At 42.4% G+C, this 22,099-nt stretch overlaps 1 protein-coding gene across 1 annotated transcript in view; it reads right to left on the reverse strand.

The window, feature by feature from the left end:
- THUMPD2 (THUMP domain containing 2) overlaps positions 1-22,099 on the reverse strand; it is a 163,401-nt gene that overhangs the window by 45,046 nt on the left and 96,256 nt on the right. The window contains exons 7-8 of the mRNA XM_069235050.1: positions 16,276-16,347; positions 15,255-15,369 (exon numbers count right to left, since the gene is read on the reverse strand). Coding sequence (XP_069091151.1) covers positions 15,255-15,369; positions 16,276-16,347 — 187 coding nt within the window. The remainder of the gene's footprint in view (positions 1-15,254; positions 15,370-16,275; positions 16,348-22,099) is intronic.

The following is a 22,099-nucleotide window of genomic DNA, read 5'->3' on the forward strand; positions in this document are numbered from 1 at the left end:
TCAAGAACAGCTACCACCACGGAAGTAGTTCCACGCCCTTTATACACATTGCAATGGATTCCTATGGAGTGGATCTGATGCAGGATGCTGAGGATGCTCAAAGGGTGTTGTGGATGCGACACAGTTAACTGAGGTCTTCCGCAATTGATGTTTCTTGGTCCACAATGATGATGAGGGGTCCTGGTTTCAGAGTCGACATCTTGCAAAGTCCTCTCCAGTCTTGCTGGAGTCCAGTCACCACTGGCCTACCAGCCACCTGCTGTTGCAGTCACAGCTCAATCCTTCCTGGGTGGACAGCGTGCCTTCCGAGGCTCCCATTAACTCTCTGACAGCATTTCCAATCTCAGTGAACTCTGGTGCAATTCTGTGCATAGGGTCTTCGTCTTCAGAGCGGCCTAGGAGTGGTGGTAGCAACTTTAAGACTTTGGGCTACCAATTAGCCAAAGTAGGCTTCTTCAGCTGTTGTGTACCAGTGGCATAAACAGGAGGCCAGTCAGACAGTTCTTGGAGTTCTCTTGACTTGATTGGGCTCTGGAGATAACTTCTCCTTGAGCAGGACACAGCAGGCACAGACCCTCTCTTCGCTACCCGCCAAGTGCTGCATGTGCACTCTGCGATGGTGTGGTCTCTTGTTGCTGGACTCTCGGTGCAGCAAAGCAGTCCTTCGGTCCTTCTCCGCAGTTGAGATCTGAGGTCTGGGTGCCAGGGGTGCCCACTTTATGCTCAGAAAATGCCCTCATGTTAGACATGGTCGGTAGCCAATGGCCTACCAGGTCCCCTCCACCTGGTGACCACTTCATGTGGAATGTGGCATCTGGCTATCCCAGGATGCACCATTCTGTCCAATCCCAAGATGGCAAGACCCCTCTCTGTGTTCGGACCTCACTAGCCCACCCCGGGTGTGGCCACATCAGGGCAACAAGCCCCTGGGTGAAACCTGTTTGTAAACCGGTTTCCCCTCTCTGATCCCTGTGCCAGCCTGTCTACCTACACAATGGGGTGACCCTCCCATCTGGTGCTACACATCTGCCCTTCAAAGGCGATGACTCCTTTGACGTCTATCTTTTTGGGGCTAACACCCAAATTGCTCCCTGCAAAAGTGAGGTGGGCATCTCCCTGGCCTGCAATCCCTTATTGTTCTCCTTCCTGAGAGTCATTGGCACGTCTCTTCAGGAGGGCAGAAAGCTGTCTTGTGGAACAAGCTCCATGTTTGCTCGGGAAGGCACCAGTTTTAAAGGTAATAAAGTAGCAGCTTTGATGAAGCCGCACATTGCAACAAGATACATTAATTTCAACATGAGATACGAGTTGGGATAATGTAACTAGTTATTGAAATATGACTCAGTGCTTCAAACTTGGCGACCAGTACAAAATGCCCTACACATAACATGACTCAATTGTTCATGTTTCAATGTAATAACACAAATATCCTAGATTCAATTTCTGTTCACATTTTTATGTAACTTCTCACAGAATTATTTTGATTATATTCATAGCTAACGCATTGCGTCACCCTTGGAACTTCTTCAGGGCTACAAGAATATATGTAAAAATTATTTACAGTTTGTTCACATACATTTTAAAACACTATATACAATATTAAAAGAAAAAAATAACAATGACAGTTATAGCAACAACTGCTAAAATCTAATCCAATCCAATGGCGCTGCAAGGAATAATGTTCACAAAAAATGGAAAATCCCAATATATTCATGAATGAAGACTTGCTCCTGTACAAATTTCATATAATACATAAGCACTATTGTAAACGTTTTCTCCTAAGTTATACATATTGCATGTTGAACCGACACCAAAACAACCCAATTTTGTCACTCTGATATTCAATATTCTATTTAATTTGTATTGTGTGTATTGCACACAGAATTCATGTCATTTAACATTCAAATCACTAATATCAGTAAGAAACAAATTCACATCCTGCCAACTTTTACAATGTGTCCATAAGTCGCTGTCATGTGGGATGAAATCAGTGTTATTATTTTCATAGCCTTACATAACTGGTAGAAAATGAAAATCAAATTTGTTGATGTCAAAACAATAGTTCTTATCCTCCAGTGAGGTAAAGTAAAGGTCGGGTATGGTCCTAAAGGTATAACAAAACAAAAACTATGGGACACCTTATTGCATACAATGTCTGAAGCACTAAGGGCAAGATGTAGCAAGCAGTTTTGCCCATTCTGTGTCTATGGGAAAATGTGTTCGTACATATGGCCCTAAATGTCTTACGACAGGAAAAAAACTTAAATTACTCCAAAGAGCATCATAACACTCTTTGTGCCAGACGAGAACCAACCTATTACATTTTCCAAATACTTCAGCATGGCATCAATTATAATCACCATGGTATAAGAAAAAGAACTTGTAGGTAAAAGAGCATTACCCTACAATCCATGACATGAAATGCCACATTTCTAACTGCCAATAATATACAAATATATTATTGCCCCGAGGGGGTGTGGCCCGACCACAGAAGATAGTGGTCACTTTCTGAGGCGCGCCAGCTGCTCAACACCAAATCAGACATTATCTAGGGGAAACACGCTGCTGTGGTTGTGCGGCGGGCTACCCGTCACTGCCCACGACACAGCTTCTGCCCAATTTTAAGTCAAGCTGGGCCTGCGGCACTGCGGCAGAGAAGGCGGCCTTTGCATCTTGTGAGCACTCTTGTAGTCAGTCCAATTGCTGCAGGGCCACAGTCGGCTGCAGAGGCCTCTGGTCTAGGGTAGCAGGGTAGCGGGGCAGCTACCCTCGTGAGCGGCACATCGGAGTGGTTCTCCCCCTTCCACAGGATTTCTGCCGCCAGCGCTGTGATGTCACCTAGATTAGGGGCGGCCTAGCGGCATACATTTGCTGCAGGGCCCTATAGCTATGCGGGGTCTCCGCCAGAAGCTCAGTGGTCACACTGGGCCATGTTGGAGGTGAGGAGGCGTAGTTATCCGCAGCCGGATTGGGCCGCAAAAGTGAGCCCTCCTCCTCCACCGTGGATACAGCAAGTTGGCCAAGGCGACTCCCTGACGCTGCAGAACCTGCTGAGAACCTCCCACCCCTTTCTCCGAGCAGATCCTCATCTTCTTGGCCGGAGGACAAGCGGCTTGAACAGGCTGTGGGTCGCTCACCTGCTGGGAGAATGGCACTGTTGTGACCCAGCCCCATTCGATGGTCGGTGGTCAAGTCGGACTACGGGGTGGGTGCAGGATCAGCCGTGGATCACCAGCCTTGCCTTAGAAGCAGACAGTGACAGCCCCCGCCCCCAAAGTTATGGGAGAGTACTGTGAACCCCCCCTTGATTCCAACCATTTGGCACCCTGGTGGGTCTCAATGCAGTGGCATTACTCAGTGGCTGTTTCGGGACGTGATGCCTGGGTCAGTTTTCACTGATGTCACGCTTTGGACGTTATGATTGTTTGCGATGTCCAGGGGTCACCGGGTGCTTGCCTTGTGCTGCTGTATGGTATCTGAGACTTCCACAGCCTTGCTCCCCGTGACTGGAGTGGTATAGCAAGTGACGACATGCTGGAGATGTGCTGCACTGGGCCTTCTTGATCAGCGAGGTGTGTTCCATCAGGCCCTGTGACTGTCTCTTGCCACCTCCGGATGTGAGGTTGCCCTCCTGCAGGCTGGACCACAAGGCGAAAGGATAAGTTGCCCCGCCGTACAATCCAGGGGAGGGTAGACAGATACACCCAACCCCCCTTTTCCTGTGCGGAGCTCCCACCTGGACCTGTAGGGGCGCAGGAGACTGTTCCTCTGGCGACTCCCCCATCCTGCAAGATATCCGTGACCTGCGAGTGTTCGTTGAGGGTAAGATTGGGAAGCCGCGTAGTGACCTTTCACTCATCTGTTTTATCTGCGCAACAGTCGATAAAGTCGCAGATCACGAGACCAGAGTGTCTGGTGCGGAAGGCTCACTGAAAATCTGCCTGTCTGAGGTGACAACCCTGTGAGGCACTGTAGCCAGGCTGGTGGCTCAGGGGTCGCTCCTGAAGCAATAACATCTGCATGGTCGGCATACCAGAGGGAGAAGAAGGCTCAGATGCAACTGCCTTAATCACTACCTGGTTGGGTCCTGACTACCGCCTGCCTCTACACCCCTGTGCTTCAAAGTGGAGTGAGCTCATAGATCCTTGCTGCTAGACCCCTGCTAGGGGCTCCAAGAAGGCCCATTATCACACGCCTGCTACACTATGTTGACTGAGACACCATCTTGCAAGTCATTTGCGACCGAGACTGGTTACACTGCGATTCTGCCAAAGTAATGTTTTTTCCGGGTTACGCTCTCCGCATTCAACAGCAGCACTGTTCCTTCAAGGAGGTCAAACAGAAACTCAGAGCCCCGTACTGAGGCAGCATAGGAGTGGGCAGAAGAGAGACCTCGCATGGGCGGCGGGGCAGGGCCAAAAGCCTTGAACCCGGGAGCCTTGTTGGAGAAATGTCAGCTGGGGCCCTGCCACCAGAACATTTGATACTGAGGTGGCTCCTGACAATTTGAGACAGTAAAGGACCACGGCTGGCGGACAACTGTTGGGGGTGTGGACCCCTCCTGCCCGTTGCAGTCATGGACCCTACTCTGACCTCTCCTGTTACAGAAGCGATCTCTCCAGATAACATGTTCCTTTGATGATACGTTTCAGATACCCTGCTGACATTTTGCCTTGTACCGATGCTGTTGACCACTGCCTGTGCAATGTTTTCCTCTTTGATCTGTTTGTTGTGCGTGTCTGTGTGGGGGATTTGCACCGGGCCACCAATGGGCTGCCTGCCTCTGCTCCCCAGTTCATGGGTGGGGATCCTGTGAGGTGAGTTTTTTTGTGATAGTCAGGAAAAGATTCTCCTTCGGATACGCCCGATTGGCAGTACCATGATGTTCACACCACAATAAGTAATTCATATTCCCGAAGTATAGGAAGGGGGTTTGGGGTAGGCGAGTTTTAGTTAAGTCCTTGTTGGTTTTTATTTGCACCACACTGCAAACATATACAGGACACTATTTGCTCCGCTGCTCTGCTATCTTCCTGTGCACACATCGGCTTGGTCATTCTCCTATATGACAATTCTCTGGGGTGCATAAGTCCTTCTCCCATCTTGATTATTTCCTCTATCCTAAAGCCCAGGGTTCCGCGATTGTACAGACACTCACCAGGCGTGCAGACTGTCAGAATCACGCCAGTTGAGTTGACAATAACCTTGGAGGAAAGGGAGGGTCCACCTCGACAGCGATCGAGTAACTGGACCCTTGTAGACAATTAGTTTAAACTGCCACTGCATTAACCCACTCACGATTACCTTTACCATAATGTGGGCTCAGTTACCTCCCCGGAGCTATTATTCGAAGTTTGGAAGGCTAAGATGCAGGGCTTCATTAATAGTTACTGTGCAGCCAACCAAGGCCACACTAATGCTGAGGTGGAGGAGTTGGAGACAAGCCTTCTAGAACTAGAGGTGCAATATCTGTCTTCTCCGTACCCGGTGATCCTTAGGAACTCGCTACATACTGAAACTGTTTTACACCAAACCCTGATGGATGAGGCACACTTAGCCTGGACGACAACTCAAAGTTGTATTTACTAGTGGAGAGGCAAATCCAGTAAAACCCTCCATTGGCTTTGTACTGCCACATGCTCGCGAGACCCCCAACCCCTACGTTTTCAATGCCCAAGGGAAGCGTATGGCTGGTGAGAGGCTGACTGGAAGGTCCTTTGCAGACTTCTATTGTGAGGCGATCATTATGTGGAGAACCCCTCAAACGTAGATTTGTTTGTCTGTGACCTCCCTACTCAAGCCCTTTTGAGACAAGATAGGGAATCCATGGAACTGGGCTGGCCTTGATGCAGTACAAACCGGGAAAGCCACCAGAGCTGGACGGTCTATTGGCAGAATTTTACAAAGCCACTTGGGCACTGATGGGCCCCCACTTGCTGGGAATATTCCAGGAGGCCCTGGAGGGCGAACTGCTACACTTGTCTCTTAGGACTGCCAAAATCATAGCATTCCAAAGCCATCCCAGCCACTGGAACAATGTAGGTCTTACCACCCTATTTTGCTTTTAAATGTGTGGGCCAAAGCTCTGGCCAATAGGCTGATTAAGGTTATCCCTACTTTGGTTCACCGAGATCAGGTAGGCTTTATGCATGGCTGGTCTACAAAGCACAACATATGGCGTGTGTGAAACGCTATTGCTGTTTCGGAGAGTCAACGCGTTGAGGGCGTGCTCCTGCAGGTAGACTTCTGTAAAGCCTCAACTTGGTCATCTGGCCCTTTCTGTTTTCCCTGTTGACCGAATTAAACTTTGGGCCTCGATTTATCACTTATGTGAGTTTCCTTTGTATAGAGCTTTTCCCTTGGGTATGGGTGGGTGCTGCTACTTCTTCCCCCTTCCGGTGGAGAGGGATACATAGCAGGAATGCCCCTCTCCCCGCTCATATGTGCTTTGACTATTGAATTGCTGGTGTATTGGGCCCGTATTTATGCACTGCTGTGGGGATTCGAACCAGGACCCGGGGCGGAGGAGAGGATTGCCATATATGCCAATGACGTTCTCATCTTCTTGATGGATCTCCAGAACTTGGGACCTCGGTCCTTCAGAAACTCAACATCTTCGGGACCTTTTCGGGCTCCGCATTCATCCCAGCAAGTCTTCTGTGTATCTGGTGAATTGCAACCCCATAGGACTGTTTTGGGCATTGGGCCTCCGGATCGTTGAGCAAGGGTTGCAGTACCTGGGAGTATACATTACTGCAGATGAGGCACGTGCATGGGCCCAGAATATACAGCTGCAGTTAGACAAACTGATGGCAGAGCTCAAGCACTGGGAAGCACTGCCCCTTTCACTCCTTGGCAAGTTGCCCATCTTTAAGATAGTGGCCCTTCCCCGGCTTTGGAATCAGCTCCAAAACTTTCCCTACCTCCTTCCAGCATCATTCTTCTTGCGTGTAGACTCACTTTTATGGGGGTTCTTTTGGAATCATGGTCTCCCTAGAATTGCCTTTGCCAAATGCTACAAATCCACATACGATGGTGTAAACCTATTATAAAGCTACACAGTTGGCCGACCTGAATGACTGGTGGTTCGGGGGCTTCAATGACCCCACCTATATGACCGACGTTTAAGCAATGGGTTCCCTGACCTTTTCACACTTATTATGTGAAGGCATCATTCCTTGAGGCCTTCCCCCGGTGATTAGGGTGGTCCTTATGACCTGGAGGTTGACTGAAAAATCCATGGGGTGGGACGTGTAATTACTCAGGAGACTCCATTGTGGGAGGGCACAGTTTTGCACCAGGGGTTTGAATGTTGGGATTTAATTGCAATCCCCAGTTTGGAGGGTATCCTCACTGGCAATGTGATCAGACCCTTTACCCCTCTTCAAGACGAGTTCCAACTCCATCAGACCCAATTTCAAAGGCATCAGCAACGCGCCATGTGATCAATCCACCTGTCACCACTTGGACATTCTCCATGAAGTTAGCCTTTTGGGGGCCAAAATACTACTGACTAACATTCCACACCATAAGATTTCAGTCATATACTGCAATGCCCCGGATACATTCATGGCCCTTTGGGAGGCTTGGAACCATGATCTGGGCCCCTTGGAGATGACTTTAGAGAGACATTGGCCTCTCCTAAGGAAGCAGACAGATCTTCCCAGTGCTGCCATATCCAGGTGGGCCATTTTCACAGAACTTACTACACTACAGAGTGACTGTGGAAAAGGGGACTTATAGGCTCTGCCAGTTGTCTGCATTGTCACACTGAGATAGGAGACTGTTGAATACAGTTTGGAGATGTGTAGCTGTAGCCCCCTTCTGGAGTGGGGCCTATGACTGTCTAGAGAAGTGTTGGACCTGACCCTGCAGCGTACTCTTTGATGTGCATTATTGTACATTTTGGATGGAGTTGATGGTAATAGATACTGGCGGGCCCTACTGTGTTGTTGGGCCTCACTATAATTAAGCAAGACATTAGAGGGCATGGAAGGCTGCCTAGGTTCCTTCATTAGAGGCCTGGAAGGAGGGGTTTGGACCGCTGTCTAGACCTGGAATGGCCTATCTATGTTTCTAGGGGTTGCCCTTAGAAATACTACACAATTTGGAAGTACTGGGCAAACTACTGTGGGGTATGGTTGGGATCATGCCCTATGCAAAGGGAGTCCTTGGAGGCTAAAGTCAGAGCGTTTGTGCACTAGTGGCTGTTCAGAGGAGAGGGGGAGTACAAGGGGTGGTTTGGGTTGTGCGGGGCAGTTTGCTTCCTTTTTTCTTCTTCTTTGTCTGTGATTTCATATTGAAAGCAACACCACCTATGGATGTCTTGCAGATGTTACTGTTCTGGTGCATTTTGTTTTTCTTTTATGTTTAAATACAGGCAGACAATACTGGACACGATGCTCATCAGGTAGGCCTTACTGTTATGGTCATTTTACTATTATATACATGGCTGCTGTACATTTCTTGTTCCTTTTCCACCCTTGGTTGTGAAAACTCAATAAAAAGTATTGATTAAAAAAATATGTATATTCTTACCCTGAATGTGGTCCATTTACAAATGGAATCCTATGCCACATGTGCATAGCATATAGCCAAAATACCCTATTGATGCCTGTTTGTCACCATGGTGATAACTAATGTCTTGCGTAAATCTTTGGAAAATGTAATAATAGGTTGATTCTCTTCTGACACAAAAAGTGTTAAATCGTTCATGGTGCAATTTAAGTTTTTTTTTCTATCATATGATATTTAGTGTTTGACATTTTGTGCAATACGAGGTTTCATAATTTATGATTTGTTATACCTTTAGGACCGTACCTGACCATTGTTTTACCTAACTGGAGGATAAGAACTATAGATTTCACATCAACAAGTGTAACTGGAAGGAGGTACAAGTTTCATTTTTTGCCAGTTATGTAAGTAATAATAACGGATTTCATGCCACAAGACAGCGACTTATAGACACATTGTAAACGTTGGTAGTATATGTTGACCCATCACCAAAATAACCCACTTTTATCACTAAGGAGAAAACATTTGCAATAAAGCTTAGGAGCTTTAAGAAATTTTGCAAATGCGCAAGTCTAGATCTATATATATAATAGTATATATATATATCTATCTATATATATATATATATATATATATATCTATCTATATATATATATATATATATATATATCTATCTATCTATCTATCTATCTATCTATCTATATATATATATATATATATATATATATATATATATATATATATGAGAGACTGACTGTGTTTCCTCAACATTATTCCATGTGGTGCCATTAGAAATGGATTCGATTTTGGCAATGGTTGCCAGAATTGTGAATTTGTTTTTTTTAATATTGTACTAAGGGTTTTTAAATATATATGAACAAATTATAAATAATTTTTACATATATTTTTGTAGCCCTCAAGAAGTCCCAAGGGAGATGTGTTGGCTATGGCTACAATGAAAATAATTCTATGAGAAGACATTAAATAAAGTATCTAACAGAAATTAAATCCAGGATATTGTGTTATTACATAGAAACGTGGACATTTTGCACTGCTGACTGGGTTTGGAGTGCTAAGTAATAATTCAATAATTTTAGAAGCAAGGTGATTGCCTAACAAAGAGTTGATGATAGCTGGTCCCTCAATCGTGCACCCGATTTTTCTTTGCTTTTCTTTGTAGAATTAAATAAGATAAGAAATGGTGCTAGGCGACACGCAGGAGCTCTATGCATGTGATGAGCACAATTCCTTTGTAAAGAGACCAAAGATACATAGAGAACAAAATCATCCAATATTCACTATTCATGGTATGCGGCTTTAGTAGGGTACATGCAGTATAGATGTGCACAACACAGGATAGTTAAAGGTGGTGTGACACCAAGACTTCATTGGGCATCAATTCTTTAGAGTGCACAGGCTGAACAGGAATAGTTCTTAGTGGTTCTAGGCTACAAATCATTCACCAAGCATAATTCTTGGAGATAAAGGGACACCAATCACCAATGGATCACTGATTCCTTATGTGAGTAAGTTTTGCAAACATTCACTAGGCACATTTTTAAGCGGTGAGGGATACAAAACATACAGAGGACAACTCTTAGCATTGCTTACACCACAGGTTCGGTTGGAGTGGTGGAGTGTTCACGACCAGAGACAAAACTATAGTATGACTGACTAGTAGCCACCAAGATGAGAGAATGTGCCAGAGCTGGGAGCACTGGGCTGGCGAAGACTGTAGTGTGAAGTGCCAAGGCTACATCAGGAAGGGCTTGAGCTACATTGGCAAGATTTCTAGGTTTTTCTTGCTCGGAAGGCGTGGTGTGAAGAAAATAGTCTCACAGTGAAGATCTCCTGCCTTAGGGAGCCCTGTCTGACCATAGCAATTAGCCTTGCTCAGCTGTAACATTTGGAGAACCAAATAAGTGACTAAACTTGAAGGGAAATTTTGGAACAGGGGTGAGATGGCACATTACCCCAAAAACAAAGTAACCTTAACTGCTAGGAAATACAGCCTTGTCCTAACAGAGTTTTGAGTGCTAAAACTGAAGGCTTCAGCAGGAGCTCAGGCGCATCATTTCAAATTTCAAGGGACTCTAACCAGCTTTGGAATCCTAGCTGGTCTCCTTGGACGACAGGGAGAAGCTAAAATAAAATGTCAAACTCCCAAAGTGAAGTATTAAACTAGCAAGCCTACATATCATAGCCTATCATACATCCTTGGGGAAATCTACTGATTGTACCATGGCTGCCAGGACTTGAGAAGAGTTTTCTTAGTTAACTGTATTCTAACCAAACAAGAACTTAGTTTTTCCAAGGTGGTTAAGAACGCTACCTCCCTAAGTTAATAAACCACCTTCTCGTACATTGCATTAACAAATGGGCAAATGTATATTTTATTAGAAAACGTTTTTAAAAATAATGTTTTATTTGGGTCAAACATTTATTTTCACTGGATTGCTGTGTGTATGTATGTATGTATATATATATATATATATATATATATAATATATTGCAATAGCTATACATATATAAAGATAGACAGATTGAGACCATCAGATCCATCTCTTTGCCCCTGTTACTTGAACAACCCCATAGGTGCGACTGTGTATGAAGCTCTGGCTTTACACTTATAGTAGATTCATGTTATGGCCAAAAATAACTTTACAGATTTTGCGATCATTTAAGGCTTTGCCAGTTCATAAACCTACCTAGAGCTCTTAACCGATGAAGACCAGAAATACAGTGATATTTAGAGGTGCTGCAAACTGGAAGCCTAACCAATGAAGACTAGAAATGTTGTGATATTTAGAGAGAGGGCAACATGGAGGCCTAAAATAGTACTGGGTAGAAGTCAAGGGGAGATAGACGAGGCCCTGGACCTCTTTATACGTAAAACGTAAAACGCTGCCCTGCGCAAATTAAAAACCTGTGTGCACACAGCTTAAATTAAGAGGATAGCCTCTTATAAAACTTTATGAAATAGGCAAATTAAAATACACTACCTCTATCGCCATTTAGTTTATTCTGTATTATTACTGGAAAGTGGAGCCATCAATACTTTCTATTTACATGCCAACAACTCGCAACTGCTAAAGGGCAATGACTGCAAAAAACGAGTAGTGGTCGGTCTGTGGGGACTCCAACCTATTTGTATTTTTCACAGATTTTTTTTAACTAAACACTAGTTGACTGGCTCCAGTCCTTTAGCACAGACACTGAAGTACAGTCTTACAAAGCAGTTAAGACTAGAATGCTAAAAAATGAAACAGCCCCTCGCCATTATTGTAGTAGCAGTAAGATGTTAGGTCAGGTTGACGTCTAATAAGAAACCATTCAAAAAGAGGTTAGAACTGTACAGTAAAAACAGATCATATACTTAATGCACTGAACGAAAGTAATTGATAAAAATAACTTTGAATCAGAATTACTGTAACAAAGGCCTTGAAACATTACCAAATTATAAACAGTGATTTAGTCTACAGTTCCTGCACAAATTACAAGCAACCTTATTTTGATTCTCATTTAGAGGCCTCAGAGAAAGGGAAATATTTGAGATTTAGATTAGTATTGTTTCCAACCTGGAATAGGCACTGTTGAGCAGTGCTTCCACTTACGCCTCCTGGCAGGGAAATACGCTATGGTCAGGAAAGGGGCACTGCACTTAACCTTCATGGATCTCTATAATGTGTATGTGATTTGGTAGATCGTTCTACACTTTGGGCACTAATGAAGAACATGGGAGTTACAATTACTTTCCTTAATAAGACACATGCACTAGGGAACCACTGTAAAGGTTAGGTACGGATCCGGGTTGCATCTTGGCTCCCTTCTTGTTCTCGTTATATACAAATGGTGTGAACCGATATTAATCATCTAAGGGTAAAGGATATATCCAAGATGGGAAATCGTTCTATCGCAATTCTGTTGTACACAAACGATTCTTTACTCCTTGCAAGAACAGCAAATGGGTTACAAACTCTCCTTCACTCAGTTTTAACTTTTAAGGAGGTTTTTGCCCTACGGATACATTTCTCAAAGTATTTTGCCATGACCTATGGCTTTTCTAACACTATGTCGAAGTCCTACTGTTTTGGGGTTTTTTGGCGGAAAGGGGGGAGTCCAAATTGAGAAGGTTAAGACCTTCAATTATCTGGGAATACATTTAATTCGGTATTAAAATGGTCTCCCCTCTTAACTTTAAGATCACAACAGTGTATTAGTGTTAATGAAACATTTATTTGACTTGCACATAGGCTTTGCAAAAAACTGGTAAGAAAAATTATAACAATCAATAAGTGTAAGTGCATTCCAGTAGGAACTTATGTGGCAGAAGTGTGGGTGTGCCGTAATGTGGATAATCTTCAGCGTGACGAAATAGGTTCATTTTTAGATTACTGTCAGTCTCCCCAAACACAGCAAGCTTAATTTGCCATGCTAAACTGGCTTTAGGCTATTTAGAAGATGCTATTGATTTAGCACTCCTGTTTCTATAGATAAATAGCTGGAGTATAATGGAGGCAGGTCTGGTCAAGATCTTTCTCAGAGATTGCCTCGCTATGGAGAGGCTTGCCTGGCTCACATATGTGAGGAACACCTTCCAGCTAATGAGTATCCCAGATCTATTTTCGAATTCCCCAATGTATAGTTCCTAGCTGTAAAATAATTGTTTAAACAATCATACTTTCAAATGAGGTAAAGCAAGAAAAGTTTTAATCTACGGAATCAGTCGTCAAGTATCTTGACGTATCTACTACATTGGGGATAGAACCATACTTAGTTTTAATTGCTAACTGTAATCAACGATTTTACTTGACTGTTTACGACTGACCACTCTGAATACTCCGGGTGCGTGATTCTCGGACTTGCCGAAATGTCCATAAGATAACGTTTCCGCCTAGTGCACGACTCACTTCATGCTGTTTGCACGTTACATTCTGCTCCGAGGGCCGCTTATTTGTCCCCAATTTTACGAGTAGCTAATGTCAAGACATTTTGAATCTGGGTTATTCTTTTTAGAACAACTAGGGTAGTTAGATACTTGCAAAGCAATTAATAATTTTATGACATGGGTAATTTACATCAGAAGGCGCTATGAAGAACAATTTAATTATTATATGACGATTTTTGGGCAGGATATTTTAAATTACATTTTAACTTTATGAATATTTGTTTCTAAAACTAGCTCGGAGTTGTTGAAGGATTAATTCTCATCAGGAGTATTTGTATTTAGATTTATAAAATGTATTTATAGGACATAGTATGTCGTGTGGCTATTGTATTACAAATGTGGTTATTGTTTTAAAAATGTGGTATATCATTGTGAACATTTATGGCTTTTTAGCTGAATAAAGATAATTATTAAAGAAATATATAGATTACATTCCTCTGGCTCAGTTTGAATCCTCCTAACGACGGGTCGTAGTGCATATGTAACTATAAACTTGAAACTATACAACATATTATCTATCTCTGTCCTAGATTGTTAAACCTGCGGGAACGATATCTTCGGAAATATTTTAACGAGTCAAATATGAGATTCACCAAAGAAGCAAATTAATTCCGTTTTACTAATCAAACGTATTTTAGTACCTCGTTAATATGATTTTTAGATTTCGCTTACAGCCTTTGAAGGATCGAAATAGCCAATGCTTTTTTAACCCGTTTAATTGTTGGTTGCTTGTGTAGTGTTTTACTTCATTGTTTTCTGCTTAGTATTTTTACACTATATTTATTGTAATTATTTTATTATTAATATAATTAATCTGACTTCTACCACTACTCACTGCACTGATGAATACTCCACCTGTAGCCAGTGACCAGTGCATGAATCGTTAGTTGAATGTGTTGCTAATACAGATTCTAGGTCATACATAAAAATCTCAAACATAAATCAGTAGCCGTGTCAACCCTAATTAAAGTACACTCCTATACGCGGCTACATTTTTGCCCATTGATATGACATTATATAATGTGTTGAATACCGCAAATAAACTAATAAACAAGGTTAAAAAAAAGTACACAGCTATATGCCAGACAGACTAACCGACTGACTGCCTCTAAGCCCCACACACAGCACCCAGCCACTCACTCACTACCTGTACACTGATGATTTCCCACCGTACCTAAACCTATAACGAGTATTTTCCACATCTAGCACTTTTGTAAACACTTTAGCACAACAAACTGCCACTTTCACACCCAGCATTGCACTTTCCAATTTACAGCCAATTTAATCGAGCACACAGTTATTTTAATACCTACCAGGTATGTGCAAGTCAAATAAATGTTTCATTGACTATAATACACTGTTGTGATCTTAAGGTTAAGAGGGGAGACCGTTTTAATACCGAATGAAATGTATTCCCAGATAATTGAAGGTCTTAACCTTCTCAATTTGGACTCCCCCTTTCCGCCAAAAAAACCAAAACAGTAGGACTTCCACGTAGTAGGGTTTGTAGGAGTGAGCCAAAACTGCTCTGGAGATCAAAGTAGAGGAGTATGATGCAACAATCGTATGCCCATCCGCAGGTTTGAAAAATTCTTTAAACCAACTTTGTTTTCCAAATGTATTTGAGGTACGTCACAGATTTCTACTTAGCCTAGGTTACAAACATCTCTGGGAAACAAGGTATCTTTTACTCCTTGAGCTTGTGTGTCTGCATACAGCTTGATAGACTAACACTGAACTTTACATTATAAAGCTGGAGATTTGTAATAGCAGATTTATGTAATACACTTACTTTTTGCAGACGCATGGAGTAGCCCGATATGATCCTCTAGGCCTGCAGTTCTCACATTATCATATGCGGCTCGCAGCGGAGACTCGTTTATGTCAACACCGAAGTAATAAGCCTTCTGTCGAAAATAAGTTCAAACTTTAGAACACAGAACGTGTGAGACTAAAAGACCACTTGAGGAAAGGATTGTGCGGTGATGTACAGGCTAATGACACATTTACACACGCTTAATTTAGTTCAAGGTCTGGCTTCCTGCCCAAGTGAAGTCCCTGAAGTGGTGGAATAAAAGTGACTGTAGCGCAATTTAGCCAACGAAAAGGGATAAATGCCAGGAGCTTGTGGTGACCAGAAGAGTACACTCTAAGCCTTCAGTGAAGCCAGTGAAGTACTCCCTTTACAAAACTGCCCAGGACTTTATTTCATGAATGCAGGATAGAGTACAACATATTACGTGACATAAAAAGGAATGCCACAGGTAACTATGGAAACTGCAAAGGACCCTCTTTCATAGGGATCTGCATTATAGACTCCTATATTAGTTTCTAATCCAAAGTATAAGGTCCTTCAAAATCCTGTTTAGAATACATTCCCTCCAATTAGGCCCAATCTCGGCATCTCCCTAGTGTAAAAAAAACACAACAAAAAAACCTTGACTCATTCTGAAAAATTGCTTTAGAATTTCGAGACAAACTGCATTTTCTCCCATCCTATAACTTTGTAATAAAATGATACTGCAGCTGAAAAATATGTCCTACCCTACAATCACTAATAAATGTTACCTTTCTCTGAGCTCTGATTTTGTTCATCTAAGTTTGCTTGTCCAGTCATTGATGATAATTTTGCTATTTGTGAATTCAATATAATCGGTTTTCATCCCAAAATGATTTAACCAACAAGAGATAATATCACTATTTTCATGGTTCTTATCCTCCCAGTCTCCATCTTTCCTGTCTTCTATCTTGGAAGAGCAGAACACAGGCTAAATACCAGTAGAGGCCTTACTAATGAAGCAAATGATACTTACAGGCCACTCCTTTGCAGCTTCCAGGAGTATTGTTCCAAACCCACACATGGGGTCTACAACGTGCGCCCCCACCTACAAGCAAAATAAGATTGCAGCTTCTTAAAAACATGAAGGCGTTTAAACGAAATTACAGATAACTCATGCTACGTTTATTGCAACAATGAAAGTACTATTTTTTAAGCAGGGTATGGTAAAGTAGGCTAGGGTTAACGATTGCCTGTTTGCGAGTACCATAATTCACAGTGGCTGCAACTATCCTTTCCATTGACATCCACATGATCGTAATCTTGACCACTTGTTGGAGATGCCGGAAACATACCAAAGGTTAGAAAACTTTATTCTTCGGTTAGGTTTCAGTAATTACAGGCAGCTGTCAGCAGCCACCAACGGCTCCGTAGCGCTCCAACTGTCATCGGCCGTTACCCCCGCGGCCTTCATGGAACTCTGACATCAAAATTCCATGAAGGCACTGATGCCACGAGCTAATACAATACAGAACTGTCATGAGCCTGCGCGGCCTAGCATGTTAGGATATAACACACCTCCCCCTTTTCCACCCCAACATAACAAATACCATAAACATATGAGTAAACTAAAAATATACATAAAAAAGCAAAATAAAACATAACATTTTAGGAAATAGGTAATAACGACGAAAGGCCCTAGAAGGATTGATATTGTATGCAATAAAGATAATGAAAAAGTTTCACATACGACCTTGAAAAGAAAAACAGTCCAAGTTCGAGAGAGAGAATGAAATCTTTGAATAGTTCATTATTTTTCAAATACTTCTTCCTGAGGAAACAAATTAATTTGCTTGCTCATGTGATCCTCGTGAGGCTCAGCGTGTGCATTTTCAGGCCCTCTCACTTTCACCAACTGTGCACCATTCCACCATTGCTCATTCCACAATTTCACTGCACACCCATCTCTGCCCACTTCCTCCACCTGACAAAGTGAGGCAAACCTTACTCTTCCTTTTGCACACCTTGATCCAGGTAGTTTTACACGCACATAATCACCTTTTTCAATAGATACACATTTGGTTCCTTTAATGACGACATATCTCTCTCTTGTTTTTCCTCTGACTTTTCCAAATTTTGTTTCCGATTTCTCCAATGTCATGATTTAATCCACCACTAGACTTGACCTATGATAGATTGTTTAACCACGCTGGTCTCACTAGATCCTGTATGAGCCACCCCTCAAAGACACAAATGGAGGAATTCCCATCACACTGTGAGGCATGTTGGGATATGACCATAACATAGCACACACAACACCCACCACATCAACACCACCAATGACTGTCACTCTGACACAATCACTGAGCATTCTGTTAGGCTTCTCAATCTGACCACTGCCATGGCCATGAAATAGACTACACCGCTGGTGTTTGATACCCGCTCCGTTCAAGAACTTGCCCATCTCTGATGAAACAAATTGCACACCTTTATCGGACAGTAACTTAGAAGGAAAGCCTTCTCTAGCAAACCCATTCGTCAGGAATGTGATCACAGTTCCGCTGTTCAGCTCCCAAATTAATTTGACCTCAAGCCACTTTGACAAATAATCAATTACAATAACGCAAAACGTTGAGTATAAGGTAAAACATAAAAAGGTCCCAGGAAATCTATACTGACCTTTTTCCCCATACTCTCTGTGGATACTCAAGGATGACCACAGACGGGTTTGCATATTTCAACCCTTTGTCACTGCTCCCAAAATTCACACACTTACCAACCCAATCCTCTACATCCCTGTCCATACCTGGCCACCAGAACATTTCTCTTAATCTTTTTTTGTGATGGTCATGCCTAAATGACCATCATGACTTATATTCAGAAATCTGCCTCTAATTTTTTCTTGGAGACCAAAATGTCATCCTGAAAGACACACACACCCCTTCAGTCCTTTCACTATCTCGCACAACACCCGTTGAAACACCGCAGCAGCAAATGCAAGTCCAAATGGCATCCTACAAAATTGGTAATTACCACGTGATGTGACGAAAGCAGTGAGGTGTCTCAATCCTTTCGCCACCCTCACTTGATGATACGCAGAGCAAAAGTCAAGTTTTGAAAATACATTCACTCCTGCCAGCGTACATATAATCTCTTCAAATTTAGGTAGAGGATACCCATCCACCCAAATGGCTTGATTACTTCTGAGGTCGATGCACATCCTAAGCTCATTGTTCTTTTTGCAGGCCACAACAATTGATGACAACCACATGGAGGATTCCATAGGTGTCGATCACCCCATCTTTGCATAAATTATTCAAAAATTCATCCAGACCTTGTTTCACACTTAACAGCGCCCCTCCTTTACTTGTGCTTCACAGGAATGCTCCCTTCCTTCAATTTGATAACATATTAAAAAAAAATGAATATTCCTAATTTATCTAAAAAAAAACTCTGTTTTTTGCCAAACAAAACTGTATATTATCGCATCTCACTTCAGATTAACAATCTGCTACAGGTAAAACTTCACATATGCGCCTTGGCTTAATCATAATTCCTAAATTCCATTCTAATTTAGAATTTTCCTACAGGATCATCAGATTTGGGTAACATGTTCAAACATTGGATGTTTCTGGTCACACCCATCACACTTGAATTCTTCCACACAAGTTTTGGATTTGGACATATTCTTTTGTATTGGGACTTATAACAGTAGACTGTTCAGCTCATCAGTTAATCTCTGGTCACTTTCCTTACTCACCAGATTCACACTGCCTTTCTTAGCATGCATACGGCAGACCCTGCAAAATTACCGCACACTTATTACTTTCTTTGCCAACTGCAGGACATTGTTTGGAAGAAGGTATGTGAAACGTTGATCCACATCAATAGCAATTTTTGCCAGAGTGGAAGGTTCTTCTTCTATCTCCTGGTTTGTTCCAACTGGTTTTTTTCCCTTAACAAACAAAACTGCATCATCCATCCTGTTAGGTTCTCTGGCAGATTCTTTTGAATCCTGAATACTGTTAGCCATTCCTAGTGCTTCATCCAGTGCTGGGTTGTTTTTGCAAGTAAGAAGTCCTTCTTGTACCTTCTTATTGTGACACTGAGTTTCTACTTGGTCTCTTATTAACTGATCTTTAAAGTTTCCAAATTAACATTTGGCTGCAAGAACACGCAATGATACTACACACATGTCGACTGACTGAAGTCAACTGTTCCCTTCAAAAACAAAACTATGCCTCCTCGCAACCAAATTTAGAGGCTTCGAAAAAATGATTTTCCAACCTTTTACCCCCCTCCTCCTACTCATCCAGTTCATCATCTTCCTTCGGTGCATACACAGGAAGATAAGCTAAAATGTCCTGACCTTCAAGACCCAGGGAGTGTTCAAGTAACCATTTTTTCCTATCAGGTTTGAATTTGAACCAGTCAATGGCTCCAAGGAAAGCATTAAAAGTTGTAAACCATTTTTTCCAGACAATAGTTGGCTCCCCAGGAGACTGTAAAAAATGGTAGAGGAGGGTTAATAGCTTGCATGTTAACCGTTTAGGCCAACACAATAAAGACACAAAGTGCAGTAAGAGCCGATAGTCACTTCTTCCAAAAGCCAATATGAATACATATATATCTAACTCATCTAGCTTTAAAAGACAGAGAAAAAACATTTTTTTTTTAAATAAAAATTTGTCTAAGGACACATCAGGCAATGTAAGATGGCCACCACTCTTTGATCATTAAATGTTGACCTTATTTGGGACACAGCAGGCAAGGTAAGATGACCACTGTTATTCAATCAACAAATGCCTGAGCTTGTTTTGGGACAAATCAGGCAATGTAAGATGGCTGCCGTTATTCAATCAACAAAATCCTTATCCTGTTTTGGGGCATGAAAGCAATGTAATTTGGCCGCCATATGCAAACACAGAATGCCTGACCTCGTTTCTGATGATATGGCTGCTGTACTCCAATCGGGAAGAGTTCTTGCGGACCTGCGCACCAGATGCACCACACTCAGATCAGTCAACACAGCGCTCACAGCCACCGTAGCACACTGCCATAACACATCTGTCACCAGCAGACACCGCACCTACAGCTGCCTGCAACTAAATGGAAACTGCGACCTGAAAAGGTCCCGCACCGCAACTTGACCGGCACAGTCAAGAGGACTCTTTAAAGGTTAAATAGCTTCTCCGCCTTGCTAGTGTTACATTGAGATGCCAGAAACATAGCAAAGGTTATAAAATATTATTCTTCGGTTAAGTCGCAGTAATTGCAGGCAACTGTCAGCAGACACCAATGACCAGTACAGCTCATACCGCCATCTGCCCTTTAACCTTTTGTCTTCATGGAACATTGACATCAACATTCCATGAATGCACTGATGCCACGAGCCAACAATACAGAGCCATCACAACCCTGCTCAGTCTAACATGTTAGGATACAACAGACAGTCACAACAGCTAGTGAGTGTTGATCTGTCTAATTCTAACAAACAACTAAATGAAAAGGAAACAGGGTCACTGTAATAGTACAACCAGGTAAAAAAAAAATCCAGTGATTTGAGATAATTATGCTCGGTAACTTTTTTCCCTTGCTATCTGGCAAGTCTTAAAGGGTGATGAGATTGTCAGATAACTAAGATTAGACTTGCAAACTATAAAAAAAAATGCCACCCTCCCTTGCCGCCAACACCAATTTCTAAATAAATTTTGACCACAAAAAATCCATGAAACTTCAAATCCACAAATGAGACTGTGCACACCCATTACAACGTTCTTCAGCATCAATTTAAAAGCCATCCTAACCTATTCTGATGTCTCGTGTGGTTATTGTATCAGCACGTCTCATTTTCAGGCCCTTGATCATTTTCAACAGAATGCTTCAAACAATACAACACAATGTGACCAGATCGATGTTGGGCTACAAGCTATGTCAAATCTTCTTTTAAACGCCTGCACTAGCTCCCTATTAATGCAAAAAACAATTTAAAATGCTTGTCTTGTTCACCATCATAACCAGAGATCATCCAATTTCCCCATAATGGCTGTGCAGGACTCATGTTCAACAACTTGAGGATCAATGCGTCAAAGGTCATCCCGAACCAGCCACTTTAAGCAACTTCTAGCAGACCGTGAAGAAAGGAAGAAATCTACAGAAGTTTTGCCTATAAACAAAAGACCGCTGTCCCCATACTCAACCACTGCTTGGTGCATGTCTTGCCTTCTTCACTTGCTCTCTCCCACCTCACTTTTCAATTAGGCTACTGCCTTTGTGCCTTTCCACGCTTTGAATCTGGGGTCTGGCGGTATGGTATGTAGCCTATAGCCCCAGTAATGTTTCTTTTGAATATTTCGGGGTTGAGGTTAATCGGCTTAACTTCAAGGATGAACCTAGCAATGAGATCACAATACCTCTTTGTCATACATACAGCATTGAAAGAGATGAAGTGGTCTTCAGCATCGTAAGTACATGCTGCTGGGCTGTGTCCTTCTAACTACCCAACTGATTATTTCTTCACACTCCACCAGCAGATCACAAATTGCTCAAATCTAAAAAAAAGCACTAACCAAAATATTACATACATTTGCATAAATTGCTAATATTTATGGATTCTACAATGGCCTACTTAATACACATCTGTTGATCTCTGTGGAAAAGTATGATGAAGCTAACTAGAACCAGGAGAAATCTTAGAAAGGAGTAACAAATACGTTAGTGCCTGAAATAGTTATGCATTGCCTTATCTATGGAGCTAAAATTACTGAGCAAATTAACACTCTTCCAAGCTACATCAAGATTTGCAACCATAGTTTAGTCACCAATACTGAACCATCCGAAAGCCTAAAAAAAAAGTGGGT

The sequence above is a fragment of the Pleurodeles waltl genome, chromosome 5 (genome assembly GCF_031143425.1).
Source record: "Pleurodeles waltl isolate 20211129_DDA chromosome 5, aPleWal1.hap1.20221129, whole genome shotgun sequence".
Taxonomy (NCBI): domain Eukaryota; kingdom Metazoa; phylum Chordata; class Amphibia; order Caudata; family Salamandridae; genus Pleurodeles; species Pleurodeles waltl.